The 20,302-nt window shown below is 32.6% G+C and overlaps 1 protein-coding gene across 25 annotated transcripts in view; it reads left to right on the top strand.

The window, feature by feature from the left end:
* LOC145263096 (guanine nucleotide exchange factor DBS-like) overlaps nucleotides 1–20,302 on the top strand; it is an 810,829-nt gene that overhangs the window by 710,123 nt on the left and 80,404 nt on the right. For all 25 annotated transcript variants that reach the window (XM_080120019.1, XM_080120020.1, XM_080120018.1 and 22 more), the window contains one exon: nucleotides 8,322–8,550. In XM_080120019.1, coding sequence (XP_079976145.1) covers nucleotides 8,322–8,550 — 229 coding nt within the window. The remainder of the gene's footprint in view (nucleotides 1–8,321; nucleotides 8,551–20,302) is intronic.

The raw sequence follows: 20,302 nt of genomic DNA, 5'->3' as shown, positions 1-20,302 counted from the left end.
TATTTCACCTTTTATTTATACCTCCAGTCAGTGAAATGGGGACAAAAAAAATGCTACCAAGATTAAACTCGTTTCCTTTAATAATTACAACACCCAATAGCTATGGCTAATGATGCACTACCTGAAAGTACTTTGTTGAAACTTCTTAATGTTCACAGGGAACATGAGTTCTAACAGATACATTGAGCATCGAGAGTATTGCTGCAGCTGTTGTGAAGAAGGTGAGCTCTCCCTACCATGCTAGAAAATTACTTACGTCTGAAAGTATCCTGTACATCTACAAGGCCACCATTCACCCATGTATGGAGTATTGTTGTCACATTTGGGCTGGTGAATCTGCTACTAGTCTCTCACTCCTGGACAGGGTTCAAAAGAGAGTCGCCAACTTGATAGGTCCTGAACTGTCAGCTAAGCTTCGACCTCTGTGCCATCGACGAAATGTTGCATCCCTCTGCCTGTTTTACAAGTATTTTAATGGTAGATGCTCCTAAAAACTACAAGCCTTTGTACCCCCTCGATGTAAGTACCCCCGACAAACCTGACAAGCAGCAAAATCCCACCCCTACACAATAGAAATCCCCAGATGCCAGAAAGTCTTCTACTCTAATAGTTTCTTCCATAGAACTGCTAGACTTTGGCATTCCCTTCCGGGTTCCTGCTTCCCCGATTGTACTGGCATGCAGAAGTTCAAATGTAATGTAAACAGACATCTTGCTACTCAACTTCCTACATAGCATCCCTGCAACTTATGTCCCAGATAGTAGCCCCCTACACCAAAGTAGCACTATGCCTTGTTTGGGAGTGAAAATGCAAAAAAAAAAAAAAAAAAAATTGGAAAAAAATATTGGAATCGTCACATCACTAATATATATATATATATATATATATATATATATATATATATATATATATATATATATATATATATATAATTGTTGAGCTGGATTAAATCCAACGATATGAAACGTTGAGTATCCAGGTCCTTCCACCTCCATTTTATTTCATATATATATATATATATATATATATAATTTTATGTATCTACATGCTATGTTATGTATCTAATTTCAGTATTTATTTCGACAGTACTCGATATGTAAATGGAGCTAGGTAGTAAGTTTTGAAAATATATATGGCAATTAAGCTGCACAGAATTTTCTGCCGACGAATCCTCACAAGGATGAAACGTGGAAAATTCTGTGTAGCTTAATTGCCATATATATTTTCAAAACTTACTAGATATGTACATATGAGGACCCTAGAATCATACCGTACCAAAGCCATATATAGGTTATATACATAAGCACCATACAATTCTGGGAATCTTATATATCAGACAATGTTGATCATTGAAATTTCACCTGCCTACTCAGCAGTAGACAAAATAGCATAGGCGTTAGAAGCACTGACTGTTGTCTAGATCGTTGAGTTTAGCCACATTAAAGAGCTGTTAGATAGGGAAACAGTCTGTCTGGATGATTCCTATATATATATATCTAATAAGATATAATGCTCCTCACCTTGAGTTGAGCATATTGAGAAGTGAAAAACGAATTACCATTAGCATATAAGCAACGCTCTTTGTGTAAACAAATCGAGCGGAGGTATTTCGGACGATGTCAAAACATCGTTAAACTCACTACTCGTTCAAGCAGCCGCCAATAGCGTAATGGTTAGGAGCCTTGACTGCCGTACAAACGGTCGGGTTTCAATCCTGGCTTGAGGTAGTTGCCTGTCTAGCCGCACTGATGAGCTGTGAAACAGCGAAACAGTACTGTATGTGGATGACTATATATATATATATATATATATATATATATATAATGATTGCAACGTCTTGTCAGACGAGTGCCACTGCCTCAGACACTTAAAGTCCATGAGCACAAAAATGACTTCCATCGCCATAGGACCATTTTTATAGACAAATCCCTGAGGGAGTATCTATACACAGATGATGTTACAGAGTCTTAGCTTTGTACGACAGCTAAGTCTCTCTCTCGGTTCAAAATGTTAAGATCCAGCAACAAGCAAGAGCAAGATAGCCAGCAACAAGTTAAACTGCAGACCAGCTTAATGCGGGTACTGGTCTCCCACTTTATGGTTTTTTAAATCAGAGATTTGCTTCTCCTAGAAAGGTTGCCTTCACCACGGCTTACAGGAGCTCTCTCCACCCCAACACACACACACAAACACACACGGTGCTAGGTGGCCGTTGACCCCGAAAAAGGGTTCATTCGCCCTTTGGAAGGTCTTGTTTTTAATCCTTCAGGGAAACTAGCCACCCTCCTCACCAAACAAGTTTGATGAGGCAACCAGTTTAGTCGCCGGTGACACAACCATGAGGCAGGTAGTACTGGGTTACATGGTACCAGTAGCATATGACATGACCTGACACATATATATATACACTTCAGAATAAAATCCTAACCCTATAATCCTATAGGATAAGGAGTTAAAATATTTCTAATGTATTCTTTGTCTTACACAGAATAATAAAAATCTTTTGATCTGAAACTCAAACATTTCAAGTCATTAATTTTAAAATTCATTGAATGACTAAAGTTTTATATATATATATATATATATACTTCAGAATAATTTTATTTAACAATCAGTTGGTATGGAAACCTGTGATTATAAGATTTGCAAAATATTACTGGCAGTAATATTCTATAAGTTATCCCATCTAAACAAGAATTGATCGATATGCAAGATAGAGCAAATAAATTAAATTGTGATTCAATGAATTTCAAAAAACTCTCATTGAAATGAAGTGGTTGAGTTTCATATCAAAGATTTTTATTATTCTAAGCAAGACAAAATTATTATTATTATATTTTAACTCCTTAACCTACAGGGTTTCGATGTCTACCATCTCATCAGAGGAGAGAAAATATTAGCAAAGCAAATAGGGTACATACCTTTATAAATATTTGCTAATATTTTCTCTGCTCTGATGAGATGGTAGACATCGAAACCCTGTAGGTTAAGGAGTTAAAATATTTCTAAAGTATTCTTTATCTTGCTTAGAATAATAAAAATCTTTGATATGAAATTCAAACACTTCATTTCAATAAGGGTTTTTTGAAATTCATTGAATCACAATTTAATATATACATATATATATATATATATATATATATAAAGCTGAATGTGGTCACGAATAGGCTCCTATATGGTTGACTATTTTAAAAAACTGATTACATATAATGATAGAAGATGTATCGAGACACAGGAATGGGTATGTTTGATCTGGCAGAACGGTGGTTCATTAAAATTGTAGGGTCTGCTTTCTCGCCTGGTCCACAAAGTATGGAAATAAAAGATTTAAAATTAAAAAAAAAACGTTTACAAGTGTTTTTTTATATAAATGTACATAAGGATACTTTGATAAGTATGTTTTAACTTAAATAGGGATGATATCATAAAATTGTGGCGTCTGCGTTCGCGCCTGGCCTCCATAGAATGGAAATAGGCACAAACTTTAATAAAGACTTTTCATATCTATCTGCGTAAGTATACTTTGATAATTATGTCTCAGTTTGAAGAAATATGGTATAATAAAATTATGGGGGTGTTCGTTCGCACCTGACCTCCATAGAATGGAAATATGTCACAAAGTTTAACAAGGTTTTTTAATATAGATCTACAGAATATTGTGATAAGTGTTTCAGTGTGAACAGGTATGGTATAATAAATTATGGGGTTTATCTATTTTATTTTTACTTTCATCATATGTTGCTTTGGTTTTGATACCCCCAAATTCAACCCAAATTTACAACCCTTCCTTTTCATAACCTATCATACTTTAATAAATCAGAGTCCATTTTCTGTAGGCTGTTTTTGAACCCAGTCAACGATGGGTACTTTTGCTAGTATATATATATATATATATATATATATATATATATATATATATATATATATATATATATATATATATATATATGGTAAAAAGGGAAAGAAAACCTGTTGCTTTTTTTTAGAAAATTCTTAATGTTGTGTCCCCATTTTGGAGGAACTTCTTCAGGAGAATGATAAGGATGATTGAGAAAAATGAAATATACCAAAGATTGGAGGAGTATCCTATGAAAAGTAATATATTTATATATTTTTCGTACATACAGGGACGAGCGATAAAAATTTAATTGGGGAAGGCGTATGTAAAACGTAAGCGGGGAATCGTAAGTAAAAATTAAAATTAATAACGTAAGTGGGGAAATGTGTTTAAAACGAAACTGATCAGGTTTAAAATCTATGTACCATTGGGGAAAGCGATTTGAAATGTATGTGAAACGAAACTGATGAGGTTTCAGAACCTATGTATAAAATGAATATATATATATATGTGTGTGTGTGTGTGTGTGTGTGTGTGTGTAACGTTACCCAACACATTGTAGTCTCAGTCACAAAGTAGGTAAAGAATAGAAAAAAAAACTTCAACATGCTCTTTTTTGTTGTGCAACAACATTTATTTCCTCATTTTTCCTGCCACACCCGACTTCTCATTACGGCTGTGACGTCTCCCATGTTATCGTACTCTCAAACGTCATCTCATCTACGAGTCTGACATAATGCACTCTCTCCTTTTTATAGTCTTCTTTTTCCTTACCGTGACATCATTTTGCTCACGGTTCGGTATTTGCATATAGCCGTCCACACTAAGTTTTATATATATATATATATATATATATATATATATATATATATATATATATATATATATATATATATACACACACACACACACACACACACACACACACATATAAGAAGCATTAATAAAAAGAAGCACATTTTATATAGTTCATATCGATCAAGCTATGAATTAAGTTATTTTTCCTATGATGTGGTCACCACTTATGAAGGCCATATGCCACTCAAGGATGAGGGTTAAATTATCAGTGGAAAAATGAAGAAATTTCCCTACTGTTTATGGCACTGGTACAGCTTTTGAACCAGAAAAAAAAAGCTGACTTTTATCGATACCGAGTGATATAAACAGGCAAAAAATACTGAATGAAGATGAACCAGCATCAGAAGCAAAATAAAGCAGCATCCTAACAGAAAAAAAAAATAAATAAAATAACGAAACATTTAAAGCAAGTGAAACACTCACTGTATGCTTAATTTTATGAAAATAAGAAAATTATGAACGTTTTGAACAAAAATCTGGATCAAATAGATATATTTTTATTAACTGCCGACTGTCAACACGACGGTTCTAGGTTCAATCCTTGGCTTGGGAGAGATGCTAGTCTAGCGGTACTGATGAGTTGTGATACAACGAAACAGGACTGTATGTTAATGACTACAAATATATATATATATATATATATATATATATATATTTCTGTAGAAATATATTTTCTTATAATATATATCAATCCTTATTTAAGAAGCTCAATGTAATTACAGAGCAATATAGAGAATGCGCTATGAAATAGATACTGTCAAGAATTGTATATGTTAACTGAATTAAAGGAATAAATTATAAGATGGTCATGAATTTTGGAATATAACTTTATTCTCTCTCTCTCTCTCTCTCTCTCTATATATATATATATATATATATATATATATATATATATATATATATATATATATATGCACCAAGTTAAAGATATTTGAGAGTGATATCTAATGAATTTAACGGGGTAAATAAGAGTACTCAATAAGATTTTTATTAATATAAATAAATTTATAAATGGTCATGAAACTGGACATTCTAATGTTTCGGACAAATGGTCGGTTCTCGTCAAGCGACTTCTTAATAAATGGTTTATTTTCATAAAAAAAAAAAAAAACAGTGCTCAAATGACTTCTGGTTTTAATCGACTATTTGTCTAGAACAATTTTTTATTTTTTTATTTTCTTCCTTTGAAGATTGTAACACTGGGTATGGGGCAGCCAAACTAGCTGCCAACATTGCCCTGCTTTTTATTGAAACCAACCGAGAGCTCTTTTTAGTATCCTCATTGTTCCCTTAAGTGCAATTGTCTGGATCTCTTTTACACTTGGTTCACCACGAATATTAGTTAGGTAGGACTTCACGTTCTTCTTCATAAGTCCTGTGATACCTATAATAACTGGTATGATTGATATCTCCCTAAGATTCCAGGTTTTTTTTTTTTCATATCATACATTAGACCTTGATATTTGGTCTGTTTCTCCCTTTCAGCTCTGTTCAGACCTTCATCATTAGGAACACTCACTTCAATCAAGGTTGCAACTCTCTCTGACTTATTCCAGGCCGTGATTATGTAAATTTGTTTATATCAATACACACACACACACACGTATGTGTGTGTATAGTAATATGTAGTAATAAATAGTAATGTATAGTGATACATAGTAGGTGGTGTAGTGGATATAGTACTTGGCAAAATTCAGTTGTCAGTTACATTGTTCTAGAGGTTGAAGGTTCAATTCTCAGTGTAGGTAACACTCCAAAATATAATTGCAAATTACTTGGGATTTTGACCCAGTCATTGCTAATGGAATGCGAGCATGTTACTCCCTTGAATTAAATAAAAATTTTCCATTCGAAATTCTGTGCAGATTCTCAAGTTCAACAGAAAGATTTCTGAGCTCGAAAACATACACCTCAAGTAGGAAGGAGGTCACATCAGCCAAAATGTTGTCTGAGTAAGACTCAGGATGAAAGTCGAAGATTGCATGTGAAAATAGCACTCAAAATAAGAACAGTAATTTAAATAACAATCAAAATAAGAACAGGAATTTAAATAATACTAATTACCAATCCACATCTCAAAAACATAAAACTAATTGAAATATCAAAATAAAATATGATGGAGAAGAAATAAGATTTGAAAGAATTGAAATGGTTAGTGACATACTTTTATTTTGTAAACCTAACTAATCCTAAGTTTTATTTTATAACTCTAAATAATCACAACTTTTGTTTTGTAACCTTCACTAATCCTAACTTTTCTTTTGTACTTCTAAGTAGTCCTATTTTTTTTATAATATTAACTAATCCTAACTTTTGTTTTGTAGTCCGAACTAATCCTAACTTTTATTTTATAACTCTAACTAATCTTAACTTTTGTTTTATAACCCTAACTAATTCTAACTTTTATTTTGTAACCCTAATCCTAACTTTTGTTTTGTAACCCTAACTAATCCTAACTTTTATTTTAAAGCTCTAACTAATCCTAACTTTTATTTTAAAGCTCTAACTAATCCTAACTTTTTTTTATAATATTAACTAATCCTAACTTTAATTTTGTAACCCTAACTAATCCTAACTTTAATTTTGCAACCCTAACTAATCCTAACTTTTATTTTGTAACCCTAACTAATCCTAACTTTTATTTTGTAACCCTAACTAATCCTAACTTTTATTTTGTAACCCTAACTAATCCTAACTTTTATTTTGTAAACTTAACTAATCCTAACTTTTGTTTTATAACCCTAACTAATCCTAACTTTATTTTGTAACCCTAACTAATCCTAACTTTTATTTTGTAACTCTAACTAATCCTAACTTTATTTTATAACCCTAACTAATCCTAACTTTATTTTATAACCCTAACTAATCCTAACTTCTGTTTTATAACCCTAACTAATCCTAACTTTTATTTTGTAGCTCTAACTAATCCTAACTTTATTTTGTGACCCTAACTAATCCTAACTTTAATGTGTACCCCTAACTAATCCTAACTTTTATTTTGTAAACTTAACTAATCCTAACTTTTGTTTTATAACCCTTACTAATCCTAACTTTTATTTTGTAACCCTAACTAATCCTAACTTTATTTTATAACCTTAACTAATCCTAACTTTATTTTGTAACCCTAACTAATCCTAACTTTTATTTTGTAAACTTAACTAATCCTTACTTTTATTTTGTAAACTTAACTAATCCTAATTTTTATTTTATAACCCTAACTAATCCTAACTTTATTTTATAACCCTAACTAATCCTAACTTTATTTTGTAACCCTAACTAATCCTAACTTTTATTTTGTAACCCCAACTAATCCTTACTTTATTTTGTAACCCTAACTAATCCTAACTTTATTTTATAACCGTAACTAATCCTAACTTTTATCTTATAACCCTTACTAATCCTAACTTTTATTTTGTAACCCTTAATAATCCTAACTTTTATTTTGTAACCCTAACTAATCCTAACTTTTGTTTTATAACCCTAACTAATCCTAACTTTTATTTTGTAGCTCTAACTAGTCCTGTTTTTTTAATAATATTAACTAATCCTAACTTTTATTTTGTAACCCCAACTTATCGTTACTTTTATTTCATAACCGTAACTAATTGTAATTTTTGTTTTGTAGCCCTCCTACTTACAACGGTTTTCTGTGCTTGCGGATTACATTCCTGTGGATAGTACAGAATTGACTCTTCAAGAAAACGATGTGGTTGAAATATTGCGAATAGGTGCAAAGGGCTGGTGGCTGGCCAGGCACCTGGGTAGCTCTGAAGAAGGATGGGTGCCGTCCACATACCTGGAACCAGTTATGAAACGACACTCACAGTCAACCAGTGCATCCTCATCCAGCATAGGTAAGCATATAATTACACTTTATATATATATATATATATATATATATATATATATATAAATAAATAAATTTTGTTGTGTGTGATTTAAAAAAAGAACAATATTTTTTAAAAGTGCTCAATACGTAGGTAGAGCTTTTATAAGTAAAATTATAAAATCATCAGAAAAGGTCCTACACGGAGCAGATCGATCTACTAGTTTTTTTTAGACAGGACACTGCCATCTTTTAGCTAATATGTGTGTGTGTGTGTGTGTGTGTGTGTGTGTGTGAATGTGTACGTTTAATTAAAAGATGAGGAATAAAAGTTACATAGAACTTTATTGTATCATAAGATCAATAAAGACTAAAAGGAGAGGAGAGTATGAAAGGAGAGTCAGAAGATGAGAAAAGCCGACATTATGCAAATATAATGATATATAAATAAAAACAGATTTAGATTAGAAATAGAAAAAAACAAACTTGTAAGGAATACAATAATGAAAACTAATAAAGGATAAGAAAAAAATAAAGTATCGAGAAATAGCGGTAGGGGTGAGGAGTAGGTATTAGATACGGATGGGGGGGGGCGGAATATAAGAAGTAAAATAGAAATACATATACCTAAAAAAATGGAAAGAAGAAAAGATTTTAAGTAACAGCAAGTAGGAGAAAAAGTCCAAACTTTATAGATTGTCCAAATGATATCATTGAAGTAGTATTCTAGACAAAAATGACAATTGTCCAAGATAAACTGCACCAAAAGTAGACTCCAATACAGGGTTTTTGGGTAAAAAAAAAAAAAAAAAAAAAAAAAAAATCCTCAAGAGAATTTCCTATGTTGGTAATAGATCCGAAAATCTCATATGTGTAGGCATATCCAAAACAATTTGTAAAGGTGCAGTATATGTTTTTAAGAAGAATACACAATAGAGAAGCTGAAAATTTTATATTTAGCAAAAAGAAAAATTTTACCCCCACCTCCAAATTATATATATTTAAATTTAAGATTTTTTTCTTTTTCTGACACTGATATTAAAAGCCTACTTTTTTCTATTTAAAAATCATTAAAACGAAGTTCTTAATATACTCAGTCATGGATATGTGACTACATGATGATTAACTAATTTGTATATTCCTTTGGAAAACGAGAGTTAATTACGTATTCATTTTTTATGGTTTCTTAGATCATTCGTTTCATTTCACTATTATTCTATTCTATTTATACATATTTTCTACATTCTGAATAATTGTATAGAATTTAAGATGAAAACTTTCTAACACATGGAAATATATATATATATATATATATATATATATATATATATATATATATATATATAAAATAAAAATTACAATTGAATTTACCAAAATGATCCAAGATGGTAAAATTAAAGTATATTATAAATATTAAAAAATTAATATTTATAAAATTATCTCAGCCAGATGTAAAAGCTCGATAAAACCAAATAGGAAATAGAGCTTATAATATGAGCAAGCAGTTAATAAAATATGTTAAAAAACACATTGAAATGAGTTAAAAACATATTTAATCTGAAAAGGAAACACTAGATAAGTGGATAGTCCTTAATCCGCGGAGTTTCGAAGAAATACTTTCCTTCTCATCAGAGGGTAGGAATTAGCCAAATGCGGGATCGGATTTTGCATGCAAAAGTATTTGATGAAACAACAAGTAAGTCAAAGATCTTACTTGATAACAAAAAAATGAAGCAGAGGGAATATGTTGAAGAAAAAGGTGATTACACATGAATGGATAGTCTGATGGAAGATAAAAAAATCCAGTGACGGTAAAATCCAAATGTAAAACTTCAAGAAAGTTAAAAGAATTTCCATTTGTACAAGTAAAATCCAAGGAAATCAGATTAAATATGTTTTTAACTCATTTCAATGTGTTTTTAACACATTTTATTAACTGTTTGCTTATATATATATATATATATATATATATATATATATATATATATATATATATATATTGTGTACAGAAAGTTGTTAGATGACGAATATTGGCTGAAGAGAGCTTGATAAGGATATCTTAAACGGTCCTAATTATCGGGCTTGAAACCGACGGTACCAATGACTTATCTCATCTAACAACTTTCTGTACACAAAATATAAATATGCTCTTATATTTCGGATTTTCCTTTTAATTGAGCACTCTGCTGGATTTATTTTTCAAAAAAAAACTAATCATATATATATATATATATATATATATATATATATATATATATATATATATATATATATATATATATAAAGTGACCTTATTGGTGTGTGTGTGTGTGGGTACAAAAAGTTTCTACCAAATTCCTCTCTGAATATTTGGCCTATACGGTTCAAATTTGATATATAAGGTATTTGAACCTCTAGCACACTTTCGATTTGGTTTTTTAGCTGGCAAAAATTGCTGCTAAGTGTTAAAAATTAAAAACAAAACAGTTGACCATGGCAGGGCAAGTCAAATAAAACATTACGTCCGCTGTTACTTTTGTACATGTGCAAAATTAAACATTCATAGTTTAAAGTCGCTTGATTTTTAATATTACGTGTTCATCTGTCGGTAGCTCAGACGGTAACAACATTTGGTTGGTTGGTTGGTTGTTTCTGTTTTACGGCATATCAACCTTTTTCAGGTTATTTAATGCCGAATCTAGTTATTTTGAGGAACGATTTTTAATGGAGCATATATATATATATATATATATATATATATATATATATATATATATATATATATATATATATTTTTAAGTCAGATTCTATTTAACCCATAGTTGGGACCCTAACAGGTACTACCACTCCGGGTCAGAGTGGACCTGGGAGCAATGGCAATTAAAGGGTGGCTCCACACTCCCTAAGGCCTGCAAGGTGGGGCCTCACCATCGGATATAGCTTTAGGTCATATCCAGGATCAACGACATTTGGGAAATAAATAACGACAAAGGTTGGAGCGCTAAACGCTCTGGTTTTGATTCCCAAGTCATGTCTTTTTTATAAATTTTGAAATCATAATATTTTCCAGAGGTGAAGCAGTGAATGATGTTTTAATGAGGTTAATGCAAGAGTGCTCAATACCAAAGTTGGGCAAAATATACTTTTTATTTTACACTGGCGGGGGATAGGGGATACCTGGCATTGCCTGGATATTTGTAGGTGTGTGTGTTTTTTTTTTGAGGAGGGGTGAATCAGAACAAAGAGGAAACTTAACGATAGCGATTTAATAAAGAAAAAGATAGGCGGTTGGTGTCATGTGGGCTCGAACCTGGAGCCTTGAGGACTATAGACTGAGCCTGAACACCTGCGCTACGGTGACAATGTTAATGTAAAAGCGATTAAAGTGAGTCAAGTCAAGGAGGTTTGATTGACAGGTGGACGCTTAATGAGGTCATCGCGGGAGCGTTACGATGACGGGGCAGTTTTTTTGATGTTTATTTACTTCATTTACTGCGGGGGCAGTTTGATCTTTCCCAAGATGATGGGAGGGAGGAAACCAGCTCCCCATTGAAAGTGGATTATCCAAATTGAATAGCAATTGTCTGATATAAGGAAAAAAACGCATTGATCAAGGCTGATTGCTTTTGGACATTCCCGCCGATCGCGCTGGGAACGATGCAACAACCTTTGTATTAGTTTTGCTTTTATTATACGAAAAAGGCGAATCTATATATGCACCGATCGAAAAATGTTGAATATTTAGCTTTTGAAAGTCAAGCAAATTAAATACACACGCGACCCCAGTTCGTAACTCGTAGATATTATGATTTCGACGTGATATAAAAAGTTTTTAAAATGAGCGACGGCCTCAAGAAGCCGCCGAAAAAAATCCTTTTGCGGACATACACAAAAAGCGATGTACATACATACACATATTTTCGCTTTTATATATATAGATAAGCATTTATATGTTACTACACATTTATGAGTATGTTTTGGTCAGCCAGTTACAAGTAACTTTTGTATAAGCAATATCACCTGAGGAGGTCTCTTGTAACTGGCTGACAGAAACATACTCATGAATGTGTAGCAACATAAAGTGCTTATGAGAAATAATATATATATATATATATATATATATATATATATATATATATATATACTAGCAGGCTGCCCGGTATTGCTTGGTTGTAAAATATGCTTAAATATGATATTTTGATTAATGCAGATTTCATATTTATTATTATACTAGCGAGGGGTACCCGGCTCTGCCCGGGTGTTTGGAGGTGTGTGTGGAAACACCGGGGGCGGGGGGTTAAAAAAAAAAAGTAAGTATGAGGATTGAACCCGAACCCTTGAGGAAAAGTTGTAAATTAAAGTGTGAAAAAAAAAAAACGTGCAACGTTAACCATTGCGCCACCGCGACATGCTAATTTATTTAATTACTTGGATTTAGCAGGTGCCCATTTTAATTAGTTAATGAGGTCAAGTTTGACTGCGGGATTTCATTTACTGCTTAACGCTTTTTTTTTTTTGTTTTCCCCCAAGATGTTATAGGAAAAAGATTAACTCACATGCGGGGAGCGACAAATGTTGAATATTTATCTTCCCGAAATCGAGCAAATTAAATAGACAGGCGAGCTTCGTTGTTAACTGTGAGATATTACGATTTATATGTGATATAAAAAGTTTTTAAAAAGTTGTGAAGCGAGCGACCGCTTCTCTGAAAAAAGCCTTTTGTTGACACATGGAAAAAGCGAACATACATACATACATACATACATACATACATACATTTTCGCTTTTATATTTATAGATTATATTGGACATAATATGTAGTAATGCATTTAAAAGTTAAAAAAAAAAACACCACCAAGAATTGAAACCAAAACATTTAGCTTATGATTTACTTTTTCCTTTGACTTTAATGCCTGAGCTATGAAGACATGATTGCAGCAAGGCTAAAAATTAAAACATGAACCAATAGCTATTACGTTACGCATGCATATTCCTAATGCCGTTGTTCGACCTTCACCTGGCAAATTCCATTTTTTAATTTTCACTTTTGCACCGATTTTCCCCGGCTAAAACCCAAATATAAAGTTTTGCATATGTTCGAATACCTCATATATTAAGTTTCATGTATGTAGACCAAAAACTGAAGGAGGAGTTTGGTAGGCAAAAATTTTTAAATAAATATATATAAGCATACATAGATATATATAGAAAGAAGTTTGTGTTTACTATAACTTTTTTACGCAAATATTACGCAAGCATAAATCATGTAGAATATCTGCATGAATATAATTACAGGTAATAGTTAACTAAAGATGATCATCCCATAAGAAAACCGAAAAAAATCTAACAGGGATATAATTAAAATGAATGTTTAAAAGAATATGCAAATTAGCTAGATCTTTTTGTGGATGAATGCAATTTCACAACCCATATATAACAAAGTTGTGTTTTCTTTTTAAATGAATAGAAAGAAAGGGGGTTTAATATGAATAACAATACACACAAAAAAAAATAATAAATTATAGGCGTATAGATTGGGTATCGATATTTCTTTTCTTTCTTTTTTTTAAATAATTGTAATTTAAATATGGATAAATGTAAAATGAATTGTAAAATTTGGACATAAAAAGGTTTCCACCTTTTTTTAAAATGAGGTGTTGAGGTGATATGTAATACTTAACGTGTGTGTGTGTGAGTGAGTGAGTGAGTGTGTGAGAGAGAGAGAGAGAGAGAGAGAGAGAGAGAGAGAGAGAGAGAGAGAGAGAGAGCCTTGAATATTTGTAAAGTGTTTTTTTTTTTTTAATTGGATAGACGCGCCTAAATCTATAAAGTAGTTATTCATACTAGAAACAAGCAGAGATATACTCGAAGTGGAGAGGGGGAGGAGAAGATTGTGTGTGTGTGTGTGTGTGTGTGTGTGTGTGTGTGTGTGTGTGTGTGTGTGTGTGTGTGTGTGTGTGTGCGTGCGTGCGCCAGTCAAACATATTATTGGAAGGGTGCAAGTGACCTGTCTAGACAATAAATTACATGTCAGATTACTGGATGTCATTTTTTGCTAATATTCTCTCTCTCTCTCTCTCTCTCTCTCTCTCTCTCTCTCTCTCTCTCTCTCTCTCTCTCTCTCTCTTTTTTTAATATATTAGCAATTATTAAATCTCTGGTGAGATGGTTAACGTCAAAACGTAGATCAATCCACATAAGGGTCTATTGTGATGTTTATATAATTTTACTTATATATATATATATATATATATATATATATATATATATATATATATATATATATATATATATATATATATATATATATATATATATATATTCTTGGCACATTCTTTCACATCACCTGTCACTTTATGCATGCTGTGTTAGTAAATTCTGCATCTGTTTTAATTCATAAACAACTCAGGTACAGTGATGACTCATCTGTAGGAGCTAAGGAACTCTTGTACTCCTTTGAAACAGCTCCCCCCCCCCCGCGAAATGACCATAAGCCACTACTGCTTAGGTGCTTGACACAAAAAAAACATTGTGGTCATTGTAGTAAACAGAATGTTTTTGTTGCTTCTTTCTAAACATCAACACAAAGAATACATATTGTTGTTCTTCGATACGACAGGGGCGCAGTCGAAAAATGAATGTTGTCTTTCTGTTTTAGTAGCACAACTGAACGATAATACTTGACTTTTCAATCTAAATTTTTAATTAAATTAGGGATGTAAGTTATTTGCTTTTTAGCTCAATTCTGTTTTTCATTTGTTAATCGGCAGCTGTGTAACTCTCGTGTCCTTTACTTATTTTGTCCTTTAGTCCTCACATTCTACGGGCGATTTTTCTGACAGAGAGGGGAGAATTGCTGTTTTCTCAGTCAGAATCTATTCTATCTAACACTTATTGTTGGCAAGTTTTTAACTTTAAAGTAGCATTTTTATTTATTTATTTATTTATTTATTTAGCTATTAAGATCTATTGGCTTCATGCTTTGTCTGGAGCGATTTTCATTTAAAAATAATCCAGAAAAAGCATATTTCCACTTAAATTACTAGAAACTCTCATGGATATAAGTTTTCCATTTTTTTTTTTGGTTGAAATATTTTTTTTTATAATAAAAATAGGATTTATTTCTGAGAAATCGCTTACCTCCTTACTTTTTTTTTTTATCACTATTTGATTGAATTCTTCTTTCTTTTTCTTGCTTTATCTTTCTTTCTTTTTAACTTCTTTTTTTTCTTTCTTTTTAACGTCTTTTTTCTTTCTTTTTAACTTTTTCTTTCTTTTTAACTTCTTTTTTTCCTTTCTTTTTAACTTCTTTTTTTTCCTTTCTTTTTAACTTCTTATTTTTCCTTTCTTTTTAACTTTTTTCTTTCTTTTTAACTTTTTTTTTCCCCCTTCTCTACCCGTCATATAACAGTTCTCTTTGAAAACTGAGAAATATTAACTTTTGCCTTGAAAACTAAAACTTCAAAGGATTCATAACTTGGATATGGAAGTTAGATGACCTTTTGTTTCATCAAATAATGACTTCCTGCATATGCACTCAGTGTCTTTCTCTTAATTTTGACTTTCTTTGTTGAAACTAGATTTTAGGAAAAAAATTATTTGTTTGTACTTCCCTCTCCACACACACACACACACACACACACACACACACACACACACACACACACACACACACACACACACACACACACACACACAGCCCCCCCCCCTCCGTTGAGAAATTTATCTGGATTTCAGTTGTTTTTTTTTATTGGCTACTCACATTCCTATTCAAGCCAAATATATATGCCAGTTTAAAGGTTTCAAAATCACTTTAAAATTCGAAAAGAATTATGATAATTTTAATCCATTATTAATCCTTTACAGCCAGAATTTTTTAATCATGAAACCTACACGTGGTGGAAGTTAATGTGCAACTGACGCACAAACATAAACAAAACCTATTATTCACTTGTTGAACCATGCTTAGACCTGTACTTTGAAGCTCAGTTTAGCTGACAAGCCATAAAAGTAAGAAATATCATTTTTTTGAAAGGCGACTTGAAAGTACAATTTGGCGGTAAAAGGTTAATTAATCTTCTATTAGATGAAGGGCAAACGTCTTTGTGTATGTGTGTTCTAATGTTCAGCTAAAACTTAAAAAATACTAAACAAGCCACCACAAGGTTGATATTTTCTTGATTAGCATTGGTTCAGATGATTAATATCTAAAATTCTCTTCCCCCCCCACCTAAAAAAAAAAAAAAATTATTCTCTGTGAGGCCTGTTTTACAGCTATTTGATGTAGTGACTAAATGTAACTAACTCAGGTATTTTTTCAAAGAATTATTTCCTTTACATTGACTTAGTCCTCAAGTAATCTATTAAAGAGTGTGTGCGTGTACGTCTAGAGAGAGGAATGGGCTAGGCAGAAAAAAAAGAAGGAAAGAGAAACCGTGAGAAAGAGCGTGAAAGCAAGAGAGTTGTCCAGGAAATGCTGGGTAACCTTGCTAGTGGATAATAAATGTTTGAAATCTGTTGCATATTATGCCTTGGAAAAAAAAAAAAACCTTAACCCTATCGAAGCTGTAGCGTTTGTAAAATCGGCAGTGAAAAAAGAATCCATTATTAATCTATTATATAAATGTGTGTTTTTATGTGCAGCTAAAACTTAACAAATAAGAAACAAACCACCACAAGGTTCATATTTTCTTGATCAACATTGCTCTGGATGATTAATATCTAAAATTTAGAAAAAAATTAATCAATCTTTGACCCTAAACTGGCACAGATTTTGTCCGCTAGTTGATGTACTAACTAAAGGGAAATAACTCTGAATTTTTTTTTTTTCGTGAGTTATTTCTTTTACATTGGCTAATTCCATTAATAATCTATAAAAGTGTGTATTTTCAGAGAGAGGAATGGGCTAAGCAGAGAAGAAATAGGGAGAGGGAAACCAGGGAGAGAGAGAAGGTTATGGGAGGCAACATCGAATAGTTCTAATACTATGGATTAATAAATGGCTGAAATCAATCTCGCATCAATGAATGGCTTTTGTCTTGAGGAGGCTCCATATTTTGACAAGCTTCTGTGTCTGACCTTTACTCCTGATCTAAAATGGAACACGTACATCAAATCTGTTGCCAAGGTCGGTGAAAAAAATGGTGGGATCATTCTACCGTTCCGGTAGATATCTCACTGCTGATGCAATTCTCTAAATGTATAAGAGCCAAGTACATCCAAGGATGGAGTACTGTTGCAGCATCTTGGCAGGAGCTGCTAGAAGCACCTTATTCTGCCTTGATAGAGTTAAAAATAGACCGTAGCCTAGTGGGGGATGCCCTTTTCTCTTTCCTGCAACTTCTTTCCCCACAGAAGAGATGCTGCGAACCTGTCTCTGCTCATTAATTTTTTTAAATAAACTTCAGAAGCGACAATTGTTTTAATATTTAAAGACTCGGATCGTTTATATGGCGATTATTTTTACCATAAGAAGAAGGAAAATATTTATTGTTTTAAAATTATTGAAATTGTCACAACTTTGATCGAGCATAATCCAAGATTTTATAGGAATCACCTGTGTATCGATTGGCATTAACAGGATCCTTGAAAAAAAATCTCTGAATCTGAAATCTTGCTTCTTAATTTCTTAATTTATTTATTAAATTTATTTATTTACTTGTGGGGCGGGGGGCACCCGGCTTTGCCCAGGCGTAAAATACGCTTAAATATGATATTTTACTTTCTCCAGATTTCATATATATTATTATAGAGATCCCTAGATGTAAAAGATCTTTCCACTCCAGTAATTTCTTCCCCAGAACCGCTAGACTCTGGAATTCCATTACAAGTTCCTGTTTCCCTAACTGTACTGACATGCAGAAGTTCAAGTGCAATGTGAACCGACATCTTGCTGCCCAAATCCCAACATAGTGCCCCAGTAGTTGCTGCCCCTGATAGTAGCCTCCAACACCAAAGTGGCAATGCGCCTTGTTTGGGGTGAAAATGTAATAAAAAAAAAAAAAATAAAATAAAAAAATTATAGAGTCGTGATTTTAAACGTAAAAAAAAAAAGTATTTGGGTACCATCAGCTAGAATCGAAACTGAAACTGTAGCATTGAAAGCTGGTGACGTTACTACTGTATCAACATGACACGCACATAAACTGATTGAAAATTAAAAACAAACTAAGATTAATGTACAAAATGTATAACAATTTTTTCAATTTCGATCTATTTTTGACCCCTTAAGAACGATTTTAACATGCGAAAGACCCATAAAAGAACGGTCAGTAAAAAATCCAATCATTTGAGGCCTCTAGCGCCGCACTATAACTTTTAGTTTCAGAAGAGATAGAGTTTGAAAATATGGAAACGGACAGACAGACATATAGTCGTTTATATATTAGATTAATTTATTTAGGTGGCAATTATTTTTACCATAAGAAGAAGGAAAATATTTATTATTTTAAGCGATTGAAATTGTCACAACTTTGAGCATAATTCAAGATTTTAAAGGATACATTTGTGTAGTGATTGGCGCCATCAGCAGTCTTGAATAGGTGTTGAAAAAAACCTTTGAATCTGAAATCTTGTTTCTGAATTTATTTATTTATTTTTTTTTTTTAAATTTTTTTTACACAGTGATCACCACTTATCAAGGCCCAGAAGCCACTCAGGGATAAGGGTTATTGCAAGTACATTACGTTAGTGTGGAGATTTGATGAAGTGTTTACTTAAAGGGGCGGTTCATTAGGAATTTGTTAACATTGGACTTGAAGACATCCAAGTTGTAGTCCGGTGGGAAGCAGGCAGACGGAACAGAGTTTCACAGGCGTGCAGTTCTAAGAAAGAAGCTTTGTTCATGGAATCCACGTTTTGATTTAGGCACAGATAAAGAGTGGGGGAAATTTTTCACAGTAGATTCGGCTAGACGGGTGTTTTTTGTGAAAGATTGGCGAGGGGGGACCAGAGATTGGAGTTCAGACGAGCACCTGCCATGGAAATAACGATAAAACAAGGATAGGCTCGCAACGTCTCTTCTGTGGGAGAGAGGTTGCAGGGTAGAGAAAAGGGCACCCCCCACTAAGCCACAAAGTCTATTTTGTACTCTGTCAAGGCAGGATAGGCTGTTTTTTGCAGCTCCTGCCCAGATATGGCAACAGTATTCCATCCTTAGACGTACTTGGCTTTTATATAGATATGTGGCAATTATTGTTACCATAAGAAGGAAAATATTTATAGCTTTAAAACGATTATTTTTACAGAACAAGCCTGTTTCTTAATAGTATTGAATCTAACAGAAATTTGAAAAGGATTAATATTAACAGCAAATTATATAGACTAATGTAGAAATCACTGTGGAATTTCCACAGTGTCTTTCAAAATTATATAATTTGTTTATTCACATTTGTATGGATGTTATCACCTTCTACATCTGTTTTAAAAATGAGATAGTCCGATTGCCAAACTGAAAACGAACTGGTGTTGCCAATTTAATTTATTTTTATTTCGGACTATTATTCTCATCTTTATTAGTTGTTGTTTTTGATGTTTTATTGGTTTTGTTTATTCACAATGTTTCGGCCAACTATTCCTCTGGCCTTCGTCAGGTGGTAACCGCGACGGATAGGAACTTTGAATCTCCTAACTGCATTCTCAGCCATCACTGCCATCCGTAGTTGTTGTTGTCTCACCACATTTTGGCCAATTAACCTCTGGCACGCTTTGGGTGGGATTGAAACCACTATCTTCAGACAATGTTCATCTGGAACTTTAGAGATTCAACGTCTCTATCAACTGCACCAATTAAGGAATAATAT

Source organism: Euprymna scolopes, chromosome 38 (genome assembly GCF_053919585.1).
Source record: "Euprymna scolopes isolate OS-2025 chromosome 38, ASM5391958v1, whole genome shotgun sequence".
Classification (NCBI taxonomy): Eukaryota; Metazoa; Mollusca; class Cephalopoda; order Sepiida; family Sepiolidae; genus Euprymna; species Euprymna scolopes.
The sequence above is the reverse complement of the archived record's forward strand: the minus strand, read 5'-3'. Positions and strand labels throughout refer to the sequence as shown.